Source organism: Salvelinus alpinus, chromosome 14 (assembly GCF_045679555.1).
Source record: "Salvelinus alpinus chromosome 14, SLU_Salpinus.1, whole genome shotgun sequence".
Taxonomy (NCBI): domain Eukaryota; kingdom Metazoa; phylum Chordata; class Actinopteri; order Salmoniformes; family Salmonidae; genus Salvelinus; species Salvelinus alpinus.
Window position 1 is genome coordinate 44,321,195 of NC_092099.1, and position 21,014 is coordinate 44,342,208.

General features: G+C 46.9%; 1 protein-coding gene across 1 annotated transcript in view; it reads right to left on the reverse strand.

The window, feature by feature from the left end:
* Positions 1-9,100: 9,100 nt before the first annotated feature.
* The window catches only part of LOC139538939 (protein FAM124A), an 87,094-nt gene continuing 75,180 nt past the window's right edge, over positions 9,101-21,014 (reverse strand). Inside the window, exon 4 of the mRNA XM_071341526.1 lies at positions 9,101-11,694. Within this exon, the coding sequence (XP_071197627.1) occupies positions 10,780-11,694 (915 nt within the window). The 3' untranslated portion in view covers positions 9,101-10,779. The remainder of the gene's footprint in view (positions 11,695-21,014) is intronic.

Below are 21,014 nucleotides of genomic sequence, written 5' to 3' on the forward strand. Positions count from 1 at the left end.
CAGCACCATGCCAACTAGCAGGCCATAGTAACTCTCCATACAGCACCATGCCAACTAGCAGGCCATAGTAACTCTCCATACAGCACCATGACAACTAGCAGGCCATAGTAACTCTCCATACAGCACCATGCCAACTAGCAGGCCATAGTAACTCTCCATACAGCACCATGCCAACTAGCTGGCCATAGTAACTCTCCATACAGCACCATGCCAACTAGCAGGCCATAGTAACTCTCCATACAGCACCATGCCAACTAGCAGGCCATAGTAACTCTCCATACAGCACCATGCCAACTAGCAGGCCATAGTAACTCTCCATACAGCACCATGCCAACTAGCAGGCCATAGTAACTCTCCATACAGCACCATGCCAACTATCAGGCCATAGTAACTCTCCATACTTCTTCTAATAGAAACATACCCAGGTTATGGTTGCCATATTCTCAGACAATCAGACATTGTGTATATTTACAGTAGCATTTTCTGTCCTTTCTCACGTTTGTCATCTAAGCAATTATGATGCAGTTATACCAAAACAATACACAACACAGAGTTTCCTATCCAAGTTTTAATGTGTAAAAATAACAGACAAATTGCAACAGAATCAGTCGGGACCCAGAGCTTGGGAGTTAATATACCGTATTATTTACAGCACTTTGAAGTAAATCTCAGCTCAGCAAGACAACATTTTATTGATCCTAGTGATTCATCAATTAAAACAGGTTAACATGATCCATCAACATTGTACAACTATACAGAAAAGCCTTTACATTGCTCGAATTAAGTAAATAAAGCCCAGTGATGACTCTGATGAACTGATACCTGACATGAACATGGTCGCTCTAGCAGGAAGATCGGAGTACTGTGAATCTCGGTGAGGACACGTTGAATAATAATGATTGTTTTAATTTTAACTTCCACAATGTTATCATATGTAAGTTGTAAGTTGAAAACCCTTAAAAAAAAAAAAAAAGAAGCACTATGTGAGTAATCTTGCTAAAAGACAAAAGAGCTGTGAATGGATCAGTGGTTGACCAATCAGGGCCTTGATTTGGCTTGGCAACAGTAACAATACATGATGTAATGCATTTTTCTTTGGACACATAATTGTTCTTGCTAGTCAGTGCGCTAACGCTAGTTAGCATTGGCTCGCGAAACTACCTCTAACTTCCTTCATACTGGACACATAATTGTTCTTGCTAGTCATTGCGCTAACGCGGGGAGAACAGCTCATAATAATGGCCGGAAAGGATCAAATGAAATGTCACCAAACACATAGAAACCATGGAAACCATGTGTTTGATGTATTTGATACCATTCCACCGATTCCGATCCTGTCACTACCACGAGCGTGTCCTCCCCAATTAAGGTGCCACCATCCTCCTGTGATAGACATAATAAATAGTATCCCCAGAGTTCAACTGACTCTGGGGAAGTGGATTAAAAGTGGATTAAAAGTTAAAAGTATCCTTTTAACCTGTGTATGTTTGGTGGGACGTTGATGGAATATTCTCCTAACCCTCAGAAAACTGGACACGTGAATGTTCTTGTAACGTTCCCATGAAACATGTCTAGAACATTAAATATCTTAGGGTCTGAGAACATGGCAACCAAGTTCTGGGTAAGTTCTATTTGACATTAAGGGAATGGTCTCTTGAGAATATTCTTTGCACATCACGGGAACAATCCTATGAGACTCTTAAGGGAACGATTTTCTAAAGTTGTGGGAACGTTTTGTTGTTAGCTGGGTAGTACCAGTCCACACGACAACAGAGTGTATCTGAGGGTACAGCCGGTAACCTTTCACCTCACTCTCTACTCTAAGACCCTTGGTTACGTGTGTGTGTGTGTGTGTTGTTAGGAATGAGGTTTGAGTAATTTAATCCCTACTAGCGGGGTCAGTCCCCACGGTCTAGATTCAGACCTCTGCCCACCACCCTCCGCCCACCCCTGCCTCTAGCCTCATTGAGCCAATGGGCGACAGGGAAAGAGGAGGAGGAAGAGGAAGAGGAGGAGGAGAAAAGAGGAAGAGGAGAAGGATGGTTCCCACCAGCGAGAAACCACAAGACTACATGTGATTTCCTCTCCTTGGTGTTTCACGCCTGTGTTCCTCTCTCTCTCTTCCTGAGTGGTTCTCAGGCCACTCTCCAGGAAGGACATCTGGTAAAATGATGAATTGTAATTCCCTGTGAGGTAAGACAGACAGAGAGAGTAGTAACAGCAACACATCTATGACTGAATGTATTCAACAGTCATGGGTTACCTAGGGGGGGTACCTAGTCAGTTGTACAACTGAATGCATTCAACTGAAATGTATCTTCTGCATTTAACCCAACCCCTCTGAATCAGAGAGGTACGGGGGGCTGCAATAATCAACATCCATGTCTTCAGCACCCGGGGAACAGTGGGTTAACTGCCTTGCTCAGGGGCAGAACGACAGATTTTCACCTTGTCAGCTTGGGGGGTTTGATCCAGCAACCTTTCAGTTACTGTCCCAACGCTCTAACCACTAGGCTACCTGCTATGTACTTGGCCATTGCAATGAACATGAATCTACAACGTATCAAATAAACACACTTATATAAAAACAAACCAAAGACACTGGTTCAAAACACAAAAGCTACACACGTTACCAAACATAACGTACATCATATACACAGCGTGAAGACAAAACCCTGAAGGCGGAGAGGAGAACAGCTCACCGTGCCTCACCTCCTGGGGCTTATTTCCAGGGCGTCAGGGGCCTTTGGGCCGGATTAGCTGCATGGTGGAGCGGTGCGCGGTGGGCCCGGAGCGCGGCAGCGCTGTGAGCCGGTGTCGCCGTAGTGATCTGCCAGGCACGCCGGCGAGATTAGAGCCCAGAGGCGCTGGCACTGAGAGAGGGGGGACGTGAGGGGGACGCATCCCGCATACCTGTTCAGCCGAGCCCTGACACAGGAAGGGACACAGGCCAGTGAGGTAAGAGGGCATCCCACATCTAGATAAGTCTATGTAATAGATTTTGACCGGATACAGAATAGCTACACTACATATTCAAAAGTATGTGGACACCCCTTCAAATCAGCCAAACCCGTAGATGACATAAAATTTAGCACACAGCCATGCAATCTCCATAGACAAACATTGGCAGTAAAATGGCTTTACTGAAGAGCTCAGTGACATTCAACTTGGCACCGTCATAGGATTCCACCTTTCCAACAAGTCAGTTTGTCAAATTTCTGCCCTGCTAGAGCTGCCCCGGTCAACTGTAAGTGCTGTTTTTGTAAAGTGGAAACGCCTAAGGAGCAACAACGGCTCAGCTGCAAAGTGGTAGGCTGAAGCGTGTAGCACATAAAAATTGTCTGTCCTCGGTTGCAACACTCACTATCGAGTTACAAACTACCTCTGGAAGCAAGGACAGCACAAGAACTGTTCCTCGTGAGCTTCATGAAATGAGTTTCCACGGCCGAGCAGCCGCACACAAGCCTAAGATCACCATGTGCAATGCCAAGAATTGACTAGAGTGGATGTAAAGCTCGCCACCATTGGACTCTGGAGCAGTGGAAACGCGTTCTCTGTAGTGATGAATTACGCTTCACCATCTGGCAGTCCGATGGATGAATATGGGTTTGGCGGATGCCAGGCATAGTGCCAACTGTAAAGTTTGGTGGAGGAGGAATAATGTTCTGGGGCTGTTTTTCATGGTTCGGGTTAGGCCTCTTAGTTCTAGTGAAGTGTTATCTTAACGCTACAGCATACAATGTTGTTCCAGACATTTCTGTGCTTCCAATTTTGTGGCAACAGTTTGTGGAATGCTCTTTCCTGGGCACAATACCCCCGTGCACAAAGCGAGGTCCATACAGAAATGGTTTGTCTGTATGGCAACTGTTTGGGAAAGGCCTTTTCTTGTTTCAGCATGACAATGCCCCTGTGCACAAAGCGAAGATAATACAGAAATGGTTTGTCAAGATTGGTGTGGAAGAACTTGACTGGCCTGCACGGAGCCCTGACCTCAACCCCACCGAACACCTTTTGGATGAATTGGAACGCAGACTGCGAGCCAGGCCTAATCGCCCAACATCAGTGTCCGACCTCACTAATGCGATTGTGGCTGAATGGAAGCAAGTCCCCGCAGCAATGTTCCAACATCTAGTGGAAAGCCTTCCCAGAAGAGTGGAGGCTGTTATAGCAGCAAAAGGGGGGGACCAACTCCATATTAATGCCCATGATTTTGGAATGAGATGTTCAACAACATTTTTGAGGATTTGAGGGTCCATGCCAACGCTTTTCAACCTTCTGAGGGGGTAGAGGCGCGCCATCTTCACGACTGTGTGTGTGGATCAGTTCATTTCCTTAATGATTTGGACACAGAGTACCTTGAAGCTCTCGACTCGCTTCATTGTAGCCTCGTCGATGTGGATGTGGGCGCGCTCACCCCCACATTTCCTGTAGTTCACAATCAGCTCCTTGGTCTTACAACAACCTCTCCACTTGAGGGAGGTCTCTGACCTCCTCCCTATAGGCTGTCTCATCGTCCCGGTGATCAGGCTTACCACCGCCGTGTCGTCAGCAAACTTGATGCTGGAATCGTGCGTAACCACACAGTCGTGGGGACCTGCGTTGAGGGTCAGCGTGGTGGAGGTGACATTGCCTACCCTCACCACCTGGGGTCAGCCCGTCAGGAAGTCCAGGATCCAGTTGCAGAGGGAGGTGTTCAGTCCCAGGGTCCTTAGCTTGGAGGAGACTATGGTGTTGAACGCTGAGCTGTAGTCGATGAACAGTATTCTCACATAGATATTCCTCTTATCTAGGTGGGTGAGGGCAGTGTTGAGTGCAGTTGAGAGTGCATCATCTATGGATCTGTTGGGGCGGTATTCAAATTAGAATGGGTCTCTAGGGTGTCTGGGGTGATGGAGTTAATGTGTGCCATAACCAGCCTCTCAAAGCACTTCATGATTACAGATGTGAGTGCTACAGGGTGGTAGTCATTGTGGCATAACCAGCCTCTCAAAGCACTTCATGATTCCAGAAGTGAGTGCTACAGGGTGGTAGTCATTGTGCCATAACCAGCCTCTCAAAGCACTTCATGATTCCAGAAGTGTGTGCTACAGGGTGGTAGTCATTGTGCCATAACCAGCCTCTCAAAGCACTTCATGATTACAGAAGTGAGTGCTACAGGGTGGTAGTCATTGTGGCATGAAAACTTAGAGTTCTTAGGAACAGGAATGGTGGTCATCTTGAGATGTGGGGATTACAGACTGGGACAAGTAGAGGTTGGAAATGAGTGTGTATATATCTGCCAGCTGTTCTGAGCATGCTCTGAAAACACACCCTGAAATACCGTCCGGCCATGAGGCTTTGACGAGTGTTGACCTGAGTAAAAACCTTACTCGGGTCGGTCTCGGAGAGTGAGATCACCCAGTCCTCTGGGTCAGCAAGGGCCCTCTGTGTTGTTTTTTGTTGAAACGTGCATAAAATGCATTGAGTTCATCTGGTAGAGAGGCATCGTTGGGCAGGTCACGGCTGGGTCTTCCTTTCTAATCTGTAATGGACTGTAGCCCCCTGCCACATGTGGCGGGTGTCAGAGCCTGTGTGATAGGATTCAACCTTGTTCCTATATTGTCCCTTTGCTTGATTGATGACTCTGCGAAGGTCGTAGCGGGTCTTCTTGTACTTGTTCCTGTCCTCAGCCATATATCAAGGAAGGAAGATGAAAGAAAGGAAGGAAGGAAGGAAGGAAGGAAGGAATGAAGGAAGGAAGGAAGGAAGGAAGGAAGGAAGGAAGGAAGGAAGGAAGGAAGGAAGGAAGGAAGGAAGGAAGGAAGGAAGGAAGGAAGGAAGGAAGGAAGGAAAATTATTTTTTTAAGTATCTCTTCAGGGCTAGACAATCTGCAATATTGCAGGTAGAACAGGACAGGCTTGGAGGAGTTGAAATGCTTGGTGACTGATTGTTTAATCTATCTTAATCAAGTCCTGTGGTCTACGTGAGTTGGGCTGGCGGGTTGAACTCAGTGGTTGGTGGGCTGAACTCAGTGGTTGGTGGGCTGAACTCAGTGGTTGGTGGGCTGAACTCAGTGGTTGGTGGGCTGAAGTCAGTGGTTGGTGGGCTGAACTCAGTGGTTGGTGGGCTGAACTCAGTGGCTGGTGGGCTGAACTCAGTGGTTGGTGGGCTGAACTCAGTGGTTGGTGGGCTGAACTCAGTGGTTGGTGGGCTGAACTCAGTGGCTGGTGGGCTGAACTCAGTGGCTGGTGGGCTGAACTCAGTGGCTGATTGGCTGAACTCAGTGGCTGGTGGGCTGAACTCAGTGGCTGGTGGGCTGAACTCAGTGGCTGATTGGCTGAACTCCGTGGCTGATGGGCTGAACTCAGTGGCTGATGGGCTGAACTCAGTGGCTGATTGGCTGAACTCAGTGGCTGATTGGTTGAACTCAGTGGCTGATGGGCTGAACTCAGTGGCTGATTGGCTGAACTCAGTGGCTGATTGGCTGAACTCAGTGGCTGGTGGGCTGAACTCAGTGGCTGATTGGCTGAACTCAGTGGCTGATTGGTTGAACTCAGTGGCTGATGGGCTGAACTCAGTGGCTGATTGGCTGAACTCAGTGGCTGATTGGTTGAACTCAGTGGCTGATTGGTTGAACTCAGTGAATGATGGGCTGAACTCAGTGGCTGATGGGCTGAACTCAGTGGCTGATTGGCTGAACTCAGTGGCTCATGGGCTGAACTCACTGTCTGGTGGGCTGAACTCAGTGGCTGGTGGGCTGAACTCAGTGGCTGGTGGGCTGAACTCAGTGGCTGGTTGAATTGATTGACGATTCAAGTGTTCATCATCAGAAGCATTTTTTCCCCTACTTGAATCAGTCTTGATTAAAACAGCCACAGGTGATGATTATGATTATAATGGCTTGCGGACACACAAGCACACACACAAACAGAAACTTACCCACACAGAGAGAGAAAAGACGTCTTGCTCCCAGACAAATTAAACAACTTCTTTGCGCGCTTTGAGGACAATACAGTGCCACCGACACGGCCCGCTAACAAAGACTGTGGGCTTTCCTTCTCCGTGACCGACGTGAGTAAAACATTTGAATGCAGGGCTAACGGCCCAGACGGCATCCCGCGTCCTCAGAAAATGCGTAGACAAGCTGGTTGGTGTGGGACATATTCAATCAATCCCTATTCCAGTCTGCTGTCCCCACATGCTTCAAGATGGCCACCATTGTTCCTGTTCCCAAGAAAGCTAAGGTAACTGAACTAAATGACTATCGCCCTGTAGCACTCATCTCTGTCATCATGAAGTGCTTTGAGAGACTAGTCAAGGATCATATCACCTCCACCTTACCTGACACCCTGGACCAACTTCAATTTGCTTATCGCCCCAATAGGTCCACAGACGATGCAATCAACCATCACACTGCACACTGCCCTATCCCATCTGGACAAGAGGAATACCTATGTAGGAATGGTGTTCATTTACTATAGCTCTGCCTTCAACACCAATGTACCCTCCAAGTTCATCACTAAGCTTGAGACCCTGAGTCTCGACCCCGCCCTGTGCAACTAGGTCCTGGACTTTCTGACGGCCGTCCCCAGGTGGTGAAGGTAGGAAACAACATCTCCACTCCACTGATCCTTAACACTGGGGCCCCACAAGGGTGCATTCTCAGCCCTCTCCTGTACTCCCTGTTCCCCCATGACTACGTGGCCAAGCACGTCTCCAACTCATTCATCAAGTTTGCAGACGACACTACAGTAGTAGGCTTGATTACCAACAACGACGAGACAGCCTACAGGGAGGAGGTGAGGGCACTCGGAGTGTGATGTCAGGAAAATAACCTCACACTCAACGTCAACAAAACAAAGGAGATGATCTTGGACTTCAGGAAACAGCAGAGGGAGAACCCCTCTATCTACATCGGCGGGACAGTAGTTGAGAAGGTGGAAAGGTAAGTTCCTCAGTGTACATATCACCGACAAACTGAAATGGTCCACGCACACAGACAGTGTGGTGAAGAATGCGCAACAGCGCCTCTTCAACCTCAGGAGGCTTGTTCCCAAAAACTGGGCTTGTCACCGAAAACACTCACAAACTTCTACAGATGCACAATCGAGAGCATCCTGTCGCGCTGTATCACCGCCTGGTACGGCAGCTGCTCCGCCCACAACCGCAAGGTTCTCCAGAGGGCGGTGCGGTCTGCACAACGCATCACCGGGGGAAAACGACCTGCCCTCCAGGACACCTACACCACCCGATGTCACAGGAAGGCCAAAAAGATCATCAAGGACAACAACCACCCGAGCCACTGCCTGTTCAAACCGCTATCATCCAGAAGGCGAGGTCAGTACAGGTGCATCAGAGCTGGGACCGAAAGATTGAAAAACAGCTTCTATCTCAAGGCCATCAGATTGTTAAACACCCACCACTAGCACAGAGAGGTGACTGCCTACCTACAGACTTGATATCATTGGCCACTTTAATAAATGGAACACTAGTCACTTTAATAATGACACATTAAGAATGTTTACGTATCTCGCATTACTCATCTCATATGTATATACTGTGTACTGTATCCTACACTATCTATTCTTTACTATCTATTGCATCTTAGCCGCTCTGTCACTGCTCATCCATATATTTTATACTTATATATTCTCATCCCATTCCTTTACTAGATTGTGTGTATTAGGTTTTGTTGTGGCATTTGTTAGATATTAGGTTTTGTTGTGGAATTGTTAGATATTACCTGTTAGATACTGCAGCACTGTCAGATCTAGAAGCACAAGCATTTCACTACACTCACAATAACATCTGCTAACCATGTGTATGTGATTTGATTTGACACACACACACAGAGATACAAAAACACAATTAAAAAAATTCAAATAAACACACACACAGAAAGAAAAACACACACAGAACCACACACAAACAGAGACACAGAGAAACACACACAGAGAAACACACACAGAGAAACACACACACACACAACACACACACACACACACACACACACACACACAGAAACAAACACACATCGAGACAAACAGAAACACACACAGAGAAACACACACACACACACAGACACAGAGAAACACACACACAAAAAAAACACAGACAACAAAACCTGAGACACTATGTATAACCTGAACCGTGGAACAATGGATTACACAACTCTCTTTTCTGATTGGCCAGTGATGACATCACCTCTGCAGAGCTCACGGAGACCTCGCCATGACGTCCATATGAAGAAAGGCATTGTGGAATTTCCTCTGTTCAGGCTCATCGGCCGCTTAAGGAGAGTCACACCTGGTAAAGTCTTCACAGGGAAGACCGAGAGCCACACAGAGAACAGCCAACACTGAGAGCCAACATGTTGCAGTGTAATTTCAGCAATAACAAGCCTTTGTCTTTAAGTCATACTGAGTGCATGTTAAAACCATCCCTTACCTTAATACAGTACAGGCTAGGTGTGTGTTGTTCACACAGCCTCACTGTTATATCACCTTAAAGGGACCCTGTTCACATAAAATCATTCATTTTTTTATTTTATTTTTTATTAATTCATACATAATCTGATGTTTTAATCAATATTAAAAAGTTTGGTGAACATAGAAATAATCAGTTAAAATCAAAAGCGTTCCATAATACCGACTACTACGGTCCCGTGTGGCTCAGTTGGTAGAGCATGGCGCTTGCAACGCCAGGGTTGTGGGTTCATTCCCCACGGGGGGACCAGGATGAATATGTATGAACTTTCCAATTTGTAAGTCGCTCTGGATAAGAGCGTCTGCTAAATGACTTAAATGTAAATGTTTGGTGAACATAGAAATAATCAGCTCAAATCAAAAGCATTCCATAATACCGACTACTACTTTAAACTAGATTCTGTTTAGCCGTTAATTACAAAACCACCAGCAGAGGGACCCACTGCACCAAAAGTGTCAGAATCAGGGGTTCTTTTCTCCTTTGGTCTTCCCTCGATTCCTTGCATCCTCTCTCCTCGACTTCCTTTTCGCAAAACGGATTGGAGAAGATGGTCAAAGGGGAGTGACCTTGGACCTTCTCCTCCAATACTGCTGAGAAGGAGGTGAGGAGAGAGGAATCAAGGATAGATGAATTGAGATGGAGCCAGAAACTCCACTGTCGTATAGCTGCCTTGTCCTGAGTGATAACATGAGTAGTGGGAAGTGGATACACACGGTTAGAACTATGTCCAATAGGTCTGGTTTCATAACATCTCTGTTTTAAATCTAATTGATGTCCAATAGGTCTGGTTTCATAACATCTCTGTTTTAAATCTAATTTATGTCCAATAGGTCTGGTTTCATAACATCTCTGTTTTAAATCTAATTTATGTCAAATAGGTCTTGTTTCATTACATCTCTGTTTTAAATCTAATTTATGTCCAATAGGTCTGGTTTCATAACATCTCTGTTTTAAATCTAATTTATGTCCAATAGGTCTGGTTTCATAACATCTCTGTTTTAAATATTCTAGTATGCGATATTTGAGTAGTCTGCAATGTGTTTTTAAGCCATCTCAGTAAGCGCTACGCATTTATACCACAACTTGATTAAATAACAAATAACACAAACATCTAGTTCGAAACTATATAGAAACACAAAGTGAGAAAGATTTCATGAAGAAGTTGAATGAAGCGTCTGTCTGCCGTCACTGTACTGTCCTCTGCACTGACTTAAACCAGCCCCCAGGTGGCAGAGCAGAATAGAGCTGTGTTGTCACTCAGTGTCCCTGGCCCTTCCTGCTGGCCGGCGTGTCTCTCTAGCGCCACTAACTGGTCAGATGTAGAACTCCTGGTCGTCGTCCTCCACCCCGACCTCCTTGCCAGACCTGTTCTGAGACACCACCCCAATAATGCTGTTAGAGCTGTCCAATTGGCTGCACGTGATGGGATCCCTCAGGGACGGCTGGCCACTCAGGGGCAAGAAAGCGCTGTTGGGGCGTGGCCGCTGCAGGGTGGAAGGTATGCTATTGGAGGAGGCCAGGCTGCTGGTTCTCATGGGAACAGGAGGGCGGCCTAGCGTTGACGCCTTGGGCTTGACGTTGGCGTGGGATGGGGAGGGGGTTGGGTCCCGCGGAGGTGCAGAGAGAGGGCGTGGTGGCGTGGGTCTGCGACTCCTAGAGTACGCAGACACTACCGACAGGTCAACAATGCTGCCCGCATCCACCTTTATCCCTGTGTCCACATCCGTCTCCTCCGCACCAATCAGAGCATCCACGTTGAGGCGGAAGGGCGGGACCAGGGAGGAGCTGAGGGAGTGGGAGTGGCTTCTGTGGTGGGCAGGGCTGGGTGAGGTTCCGGGGGAGGAGCCGGCAGAGCGGGAGCGAGAGCCGGTGAACCCTGCCAGGCTGGGCAGGGAGAACAGAGAGCGGGTTCGACCAGTCCTCCAGGATTTAGAGCGAGCCCCCATCTCCATTTCCTCCTCTTCACAGGCCAGGGAACGGGAGGTTTGTGAGGTCTGGCTGGACCTGCTTTGGGTCTGGTTCTGGGTCTGTGGCAGGGGTAGGGTTTGGGTCCGGGAGCGGGACGAGTTACGGTGGTAGCGCCGGTTCCTGTAGGAGGCAGGCCCCCGGCCATATGTGCCCGCTGAGGGCAGAGTCATTGCTGGGTCAGTGGGCAGGGGCGAGGGGGCAGGGGAGGAGTCTCCTGGCTGGTCGATAGTATGTCTACGCTTGTAGCGTGCACACAGGACCTGCAGGAGGGAGATAGAAAGAGAGAGAGAGAGAGAGAGAGAGAGAGAGAGAGAGAGAGAGAGAGAGAGAGAGAGAGGGCATAACAGCGAAGACAGTAGTGTTACAAGTTGGTCAGATGTATAAATATGCATTTATTATAATAAATATTAATATATAATATTAATATTTAAATATCTATTGCAATAATATCCTGATACTTCTGTTATAACTTTTCAAAAAAAACAAACAACAGATCACGAAAACAATTTATACATTTGCATACATTGAAGCCTATTTGAAAAAAAACTAAAGGTTGTGTTGAGACCTCAGAACGTTGATGTATGTTTGTAGATCTAGTAAAGCACAGAGTTTACAACCCAAGCTGTAGCCTGGCGACATTCCCAACAGAACAGGAAGAACAGGAGATGCTTCACCGTTAACCCCCTACTACTCTGTGCAGATTGCAAAAGTCATGAAATAAGAAGTCAAAAGGGGAAACAAAGGATGGAGGAAACTATTTTTGAAACTATTACCTTACCCTCAGCCCCCCCCCCCCCCCCCCCCCCATCCCATCCCTCCCTCCATACCTTCTTTTTTAAGTATTCAGAGCCTGCTATGAGACTCGAAATGGAGCTCAGGTGCATCCTGTTTCTATTGATCATCCTTGAGATGTTTCTACAACTTGATCAGAGTCCACCTGTGGTAAATTCAATTGATTGGACATGATTTGGAAAGGCACACACCTGTCTATATAAGGTTCCACAGTTGACAGTACATGTCAGAGCAAAAACTAAGCCATGAGGTCGAAGGAATTGTCCATAGAGCTCCGAGACAGAATTGTGTCGAGGTACAGATCTGGGGAAGGGTACCAAAACATTTCTGCAGTGCTGAAGGTCCCCAAGAACACAGTGGCCTCCATCATTCTTAAATGGAAGAAGTTTGGAATCCCCAAGACTCTTCCTAGAGATGGTTGCCCGGCCAAACTGAGCAATCGGGGGAGAAAGGCATTGGTCAGGGAGGTGACTAAGAACCCGATGGTCACTCTGACAGAGCTCCAGAGTTCCTCTGTGGAGATGGGAAAACCTTCCAGAAGGACAACTATCCCTGCAGCACTCCACCAACCAGACTGAAGCCAATCCTCAGTAAAAGGCACATGACAGCCCGCTTGGAGTTGGCCAAAAGGCACCTGAAGGACTCTCAGACCATGAGAAACAAGATTCTTTGGTCTGATGAAACCAATATTGAACTCTTTGGCCTGAATGCAAAGTGTCATGTCTGGAGAAAACCTGGCACCATCCCTACGGTGAAGCATGGTGGTGGCAGTGTCATGCTGTGTGGCTGTTTTTTAGAGGCAAGGACTGGGAGACTAGTCAGGATTGACGGAAAGATGAACGTACAGAGAGATCCTTGATGAAAACCTGCTCTAGAGTTTTCAGGACCTCAGACTGGGGTGAAGGTTCACCTTCCAACAGGACAATGACCCTAAGCACACAGCCAAGACAATGCAGGAGTGACTTCAGGACAAGCCTCTGAATTGCCCAGACTTGAACCCGATCTAACATCTCTGGAGAGACCTGAAAATAGCTGTGCAGCGACGCTCCCCATCCAACCTGAGAGCTTGAGAGGATCTGTAGAGAAGAATGGGAGAAACTCCCCAAATACAGGTGTGCCAAGCTTGTAGCGTCATACCCAAGAAGACTTGAGGCTGTAATCGCTGCCAAAAGTGCTTCAACAAAGTACTGAGTAAAGGGTCTGAATACTTATGTAAATGTGTGTTACGTTCCCCAGTTTCTGCGTTCTGTTTTGTATTTGAGTGTGTTTCTGTGTTGTAGCTTTTGTATTTGAGTGTGTGTGTTTCAGGAGATAGACTCCAGTAACTCCCCAAGCAGCTGATTGGTCGACCCCAGGCTAATTGATGATTGGAGCTGACCCCGCCCCCTCGTCAAGAAGCAGCTGACTCTAATCACCATTGCCACCTGAAGATATAAAAGCCAGTGTTCTGTTCAGAAGAAGGAAGATCATGAGAAGAGATTAGAGGGAGATTGAATGTTTTGGAGAAAGATTAGAGTAGAGATTTGGAGATCAGAGATAGAATTGAATATTTTGGAAAAGAGATTAGAGAGAGAGGAGAGAAATTAGAGATTAGAGGGAGATTGAATGTTTTGGAGAGATCATTAGAGAGAGAAGGAGAAGAGATCAGAGATAGAATTGAATATTTTGTATAGTGTTGGTTGTGTATCAGAAAGTGTTGGTATGTACTATATTAGTTGTTGTTGGTAGCAGCTTTGCTATGTCCTGTGTTTGTGAGTGTTTGTGAAATTGTTAATAATTATTCTGTTTCATTTGTTCCCAGGGGGGAAGGGGAAGGCACTTTGGGAGTGCTTAGGCAAGAGGCCCGCGGGCATACATATACCCGTAGTATATTTACTGTCTAGGCACACTAGGTAAGACCTGGGCGGACCACCCCCTGTATTTTGGTTAGGGCACCAGGTGGTGCTAAGTGAGGTAAGTTAAGTGGGTAGGCAGGTTAGATAGGAGAGGGGGAACTTTGAAATTTACTTTCTTTGCTTTGGTTCCGTCCAGCCCCTTTTCCCCATATTACCGTGTAAGAAAATAAATCCTAGTAAACGGTAAATTCTGCTTTTGTGTCATCCTTACTCGCACCTACAGTCCATACCTCTTGCACTTCAGAGAGTTGAGTTGTAGCAGGGAGTTGCGTTCCCTCTTCTCAGAGGCGTGCGTAACAATGTGATATTTCATTTTTTAATTTTTAATACATTTGAAAACATTTATTAAAAAAACAGTTTTTGTTTTGTCATTATGGGGTATTGTGTGTAGATTGATGAAGGAGGAAAAAAACGATTTAATCAATTTTAGAATAAGGCTGTAACGTAACAAAAAGTGAAAGGGGTCTGAATAGTTTCCGAAAGCACAGTATCTCAGTTATCGTTTATTCCTCGTGTCATTCGGTTTCTATTAATTCTCTTCATTTCTCTCTGCGTTGTTGATATGAATCCCTCGTATTAAATGTAACGGATGTGAAATGGCTAGCTAGTTAGCGGTGGTGCGCGCTAGCAGCCTTTCAGTCGGTTACGTCACTTGCTCTGAAACCTAGAAGTAGTGGTTCCCCTTGCTCTGCAAGGGCCGCGGCTTTTGTGGAGCGATGGGTAAAGACGCTTCGTGGGTGACTGTTGTTGATGTGTGCAGAGGGTCCCTGGTTCGCACCCGTGTCGGGGCGAGGGGACGGTTTAAAGTTATACTGTTACATAAACACCAATGTTATTCACTACGTTGATGCTTTATACTTACCATGATGTTTTACACCTTTGTTAGTTTAAAAAAACAAAAAAACAAAATTGTATTTGTTTATTTTATATATTTTCAATGTGATAAGGGATCATTAGACACCTGTGATAATCTGAAAGTACTCAAAAAGGCCAGTAGATGTCATCTGATAAAATTCCTGAAAAGATTCTGGTAGTTAACTGGTACTTAGAAAATGTCCAGTAATATACCCTCCCTTTGCAGTAATATACCCTCCCTTTGCAGTAATATACCCTCCCTTTGCAGTAATATACCCTCCCTTTGCAGTAATAAATCCTCCCTTTGCAGTAGTATACCCTCCCTTTGCAGTAATAAACCCTCCCTTTGCAGTAATATACCCTCCCTTTGCAGTAGTATACCCTCCCTTTGCAGTAATATACCCTCCCTTTGCAGTAATATACCCTCCCTTTGCAGTAGTATACCCTCCCTTTGCAGTAATATACCCTCCCTTTGCAGTAATATACCCTCCCTTTGCAGTAGTATACTTTCTTTGCTTTGGTGCCATCCACCAAGATGCCATCCACCAAGATGGCGTAGCAGTCGGACGTGTGTTTTGTCTTGTCCCGTGTAAATAATCGTTTTCCTCGTTTTTTCCGTTTATATTTTAATCTCACTTTCCATCTACGGACTGAATATACTCTCCTGCAACCCCCAACACCCAATGTGGTACGGATCTGCTATTTTTATACTTTAGAACCGGAACACCCATCAGAAGCTAGCCAGCTAACTAACTACTAGCTAGTTATCAGTTAGTCACTGCTAGTGGTCTTTACCGTTAACTCGGACACCAGCCAGCCTCAGCTTGGTCAATACATGCCAGTCTGCACAGCGCGATATCAACCCAGAGAATATCGGACTGCTTTTTCTCTACCAAATCTCCAGATTACTACCGCAAGCTCTGGACCTTTACACCGGATCAGATAGCTAGCTGCAATCTGAGTGGCTACTCCTGGCTAACGTCTCTGTCCCGAAGCAAGCAACAGTTAGCCTTGAGCTAGCCTCGAGCTAGGCCAATCTCCCGGCTAGCCGAAGAGGTCCTCCGGCTAATTCTTGTGCTACAATACATATTTTGCCAATTGGCCTGGACCTTTTTTTGCCGACACAGAGCCCTGACAATCCATCACAACTGGTCTAAATCAGCTACAAGCTAATTTAGCCATTTTTTGCCGCTGCTAGCAGCTTTTACCTTCTGCACAGACACCAGCCCTGTTATTAGCCTGGATATTACTCACCAATTTACCAGCATCGGACTGTCTCTCGACAACAACGCCGGATTCCTGCCGTAATCCCTGAGCCACTACTTCTGATCCTCAAAGCTAGCTTGCAGCTAGCGCAGCTAGCGCCACTGCCACGAAGCTAGCACCAGTTAGCAAACACAATTCTACAATTCACAACCTCTCTTTCGCCATCGCCATCCGGCTTGGATTCTCTGTCGACACGACCACGTCTGGTCTGCAGACGAATACCCCACCCGCTGTGCCCTCAACCGCCTCCGTCTGAGCAGACCCCCTCCGTCTGAGCAGACCACCCCCCGGGCTACTAACTTTAAACGCCGCGTGCTAGCTTAGTGGAGGCCTCCCTGCTCCATCTACGGCTGCCCCCTGGACACTATGATCACTTGGCTACATAGCTGATGCCTGCTTGACTGTCCATTAATTCACGGTACTCCATTCTGTTTATTTGTGTTTTATCTGTCGGCTCTGTGCTTTAACTCAGGATCTGTGTGTAGTTAATCCGACCCTCTCTGCCTAGTCGTCGCCATTTTTACCTGTTGTTGCTGTGTTAGACTAGCACCCTGTTATTGCTGCTGTTATCTTACCTGTTGTTTTAGCTAGCTCTCCCAATCAAGACCTGCAATCACTTTATGCCTTATTGTATGTCTCTCTCAAATATCAATATGCCTTGCATACTGTTGTTCAGGCTAGTTATCATTATCATTGTTTTGGTTTGCAATGGACCCCGTAGTTCCACTCTCCGTACCTCTGATACCTCCTTTGTCCCACCCCCCACACATGCGGTGACCTCACCCATTGAGACCAGCATGTCCAGAGATACAACCTCTCTTATCATCACCCAGTGCCTGGGCTTGCCTCCGCTGTACCCGTGCCCCACCATACCCCTGTCTGCACATTATGCCCAGAATCTATTCTACCACGCCCATAAATCTGCTCCTTTTATTCTTTGTCCCCAACGCTCTAGGCGACCAGTTTTGATAGCCTTTAGCCGCACCCTCATCCTACTACTCCTCTGTTCCTCGGGTGATGTGGAGGTAAACCCAGGCCCTGCATGTCCCCAGTCACCCTCATTTGTTGACTTCTGTGATCGAAAAAGCCTTGGCCTCATGCATGTCAACATCAGAAGCCTCCTCCCTAAGTTTGCCTTACTCACCGCTTTAGCACACTCTGCCAACCCTGATGTCCTTGCCGTGTCCGAATCCTGGCTTAGGAAGGCCACCAAAAATTCTGGGATTTCCATACCCAACTATAACACTTTCCGTCAAGATAGAACTGCCAAAGGGGGAGGAGTTGCAATCTACTGCAGAGATAGCCTGCAAAGTTCTGTCATACTTTCCAGGTCTATGCCCAAACAGTTCGAACTTCTAATTTTAAAAATTAATCTCTCCAGAAATAAGTCTCTCACTGTTGCCGCCTGCTACCGACCCCCCTCAGCTCCCAGCTGTGCCCTGGACACCATCTGTGAATTGATCGCTCCCCATCTAGCTTCAGAGTTTGTTCTGTTAGGTGACCTAAACTGGGATATGCTTAACACCCCGGCAGTCCTACAATCCAAGCTTGATGCCCTCAATCTCACACAAATCATCAAGGAACCCACCAGGTACAACCCTAAATCTGTAAACATGGGCACCCTAATAGACATTATCCTGACCAACCTGCTCTCCAAATACACCTCTGCTGTCTTCAATCAAGATCTCAGCGATCACTGCCTCATTGCCTGTATCCGCCACGGGTCCGCGGTCAAACGACCACCCCTCATCACTGTCAAACGCTCCCTAAAACACTTCTGCGAGCAGGCCTTTCTAATCGACCTGGCCCGGGTACCCTGGAAGGATATTGACCTCATCCCGTCAGTTGAGGATGCCTGGTCATTCTTTAAAAGTTACTTCCTCACCATATTAGACAAGCATGCTCCGTTCAAAAAATGCAGAACCAAGAACAGATATAGCCCTTGGTTCACTCCAGACCTGACTGCCCTCGACCAGCACAAAAACATCCTGTGGCGAACTGCAATAGCATCGAAGAGCCCCCGCGATATGCAACTGTTCAGGGAAGTCAGGAACCAATACACGCAGTCAGTCAGGAAAGCAAAGGCCAGCTTTTTCAAGCAGAAATTTGCATCCTGTAGCTCTAACTCCAAAAAGTTCTGGGATACTGTAAAGTCCATGGAAAACAAGAGCACCTCCTCCCAGCTGCCCACTGCACTGAGGCTAGGTAACACGGTCACCACTGATAAGTCCGTGATAATCGAAAACTTCAACAAACATTTCTCAATGGCTGGCCATGCCTTCCTCCTGGCGACTCCAACCTTGGCCAACAGCCCCGCCCCCCCCGCTGCTACTCGCCCAAGCCTCCCCAGCTTCTCCTTTACCCATATCCAGATAGCAGATGTTCTGAAAGAGCTGGAAAACCTGGACCCATACAAATCAGCTGGGCTTGACAATCTGGACCCCCTATTTCTGAAACTGTCCGCCGCCATTGTCGCACCCCCTATTACCAGCCTGTTCAACCTCTCCTTCGTATCATCTGAGATCCCCAAGGATTGGAAAGCTGCCGCGGTCATCCCCCTCTTCAAAGGGGGAGACACCCTGGACCCAAACTGTTACAGACCTATATCCATCCTGCCCTGCCTATCTAAGGTCTTCGAAAGCCAAGTCAACAAACAGATCACTGACCATCTCGAATCCCACCGTACCTTCTCCGCTGTGCAATCCGGTTTCCGAGCCGGTCACGGGTGCACCTCAGCCACGCTCAAGGTACTAAACGATATCATAACCGCCATCGATAAAAGACATTACTGTGCAGCCGTCTTCATCGACCTGGCCAAGGCTTTCGACTCTGTCAATCACCATATTCTTATCGGCAGACTCAGTAGCCTCGGTTTTTCTAATGACTGCCTTGCCTGGTTCACCAACTACTTTGCAGACAGAGTTCAGTGTGTCAAATCGGAGGGCATGTTGTCCGGTCCTCTGGCAGTCTCTATGGGGGTACCACAGGGTTCAATTCTCGGGCCGACTCTTTTCTCTGTATACATCAATGATGTTGCTCTTGCTGCGGGCGATTCCCTGATCCACCTCTACGCAGACGACACCATTCTATATACTTCCGGCCCTTCCTTGGACACTGTGCTATCTAACCTCCAAACGAGCTTCAATGCCATACAACACTCCTTCCGTAGCCTCCAACTGCTCTTAAACGCTAGTAAAACCAAATGCATGCTTTTCAACCGTTCGCTGCCTGCACCCGCACGCCCGACTAGCATCACCACCCTGGACGGTTCCGACCTAGAATATGTGGACATCTATAAGTACCTAGGTGTCTGGCTAGACTGCAAACTCTCCTTCCAGACTCATATCAAACATCTCCAATCCAAAATCAAATCAAGAATCGGCTTTCTATTCCGCAACAGAGCCTCCTTCACTCACGCCGCCAAACTTACCCTAGTAAAACTGACTATCCTACCGATCCTCGACTTCGGCGATGTCATCTACAAAATAGCTTCCAATACTCTACTCAGCAAACTGGATGCAGTTTATCACAGTGCCATTCGTTTTGTTACTAAAGCACCTTATACGACCCACCACTGCGACCTGTATGCCCTAGTCGGCTGGCCCTCGCTACATGTTCGTCGTCAGACCCACTGGCTCCAGGTCATCTACAAGGCTATGCTAGGTAAAGTGCCGCCTTATCTCAGTTCACTGGTCACGATGGCTACACCCACCCGCAGCACGCGCTCCAGCAGGTGTATCTCACTGATCATCCCTAAAGCCAAAACCTCATTTGGACGCCTTTCCTTCCAGTTCTCTGCTGCCTGCGACTGGAACGAATTGCAAAAATCTCTGAAGTTGGAGACTTTTATCTCCCTCAACAACTTTAAAAATCTGCTATCTGAGCAGCTAACCGATCGCTGCAGCTGTACATAGTCCATCTGTAAACTACCCACCCAATTTACCTACCTCACCCCCCATACTGCTTTTATTTATTTACTTTTCTGCTCTTTTGCTCACCAGTATCTCTTCTTGCACATGATCATCTGATGATTTATCACTCCAGTGTTAATCTGCTAAATTGTAATTATTCGATTTATTGCCTACCTCATGCCTTTTGCACACATTGTATATAGATTCTCTTTTTTTTCTACCATGTTATTGACTTGTTTATTGTTTACTCCATGTGTAACTCTGTGTTGTCTGTTCACACTGCTATGCTTTATCTTGGCCAGGTCGCAGTTGCAAATGAGAACTTGTTCTCAACTAGCCTACCTGGTTAAATAAAGGTGAAATAAAAAAATAATAAATAAAAATACCCTCCCTTTGCAGTAATATACCCTCCCTTTGCAGTAATATACCCTCCCTTTGCAGTAATATACCCTCCCTTTGCAGTAATAAACCCTCCCTTTGCAGTAGTATACCCTCCCTTTGCAGTAATAAACCCTCCCTTTGCAGTAGTATACCCTCCCTTTGCAGTAATAAACCCTCCCTTTGCAGTAATATACCCTCCCTTTGCAGTAGTATACCCTCCCTTTGCAGTAATATACCCTCCCTTTGCAGTAATAAACCCTCCCTTTGCACTAATATACCCTCCCTTTGCAGTAATAAACCCTCCCTTTGCAGTAATATACCCTCCCTTTGCAGTAGTATACCCTCCCTTTGCAGTAATAAACCCTCCCTTTTCAGTAATAAACCCTCCCTTTGCAGTAATAAACCCTCCCTTTGCAGTAATATACCCTCCCTTTGCAGTAGTATACCCTCCCTTTGCAGTAATAAACCCTCCCTTTTCAG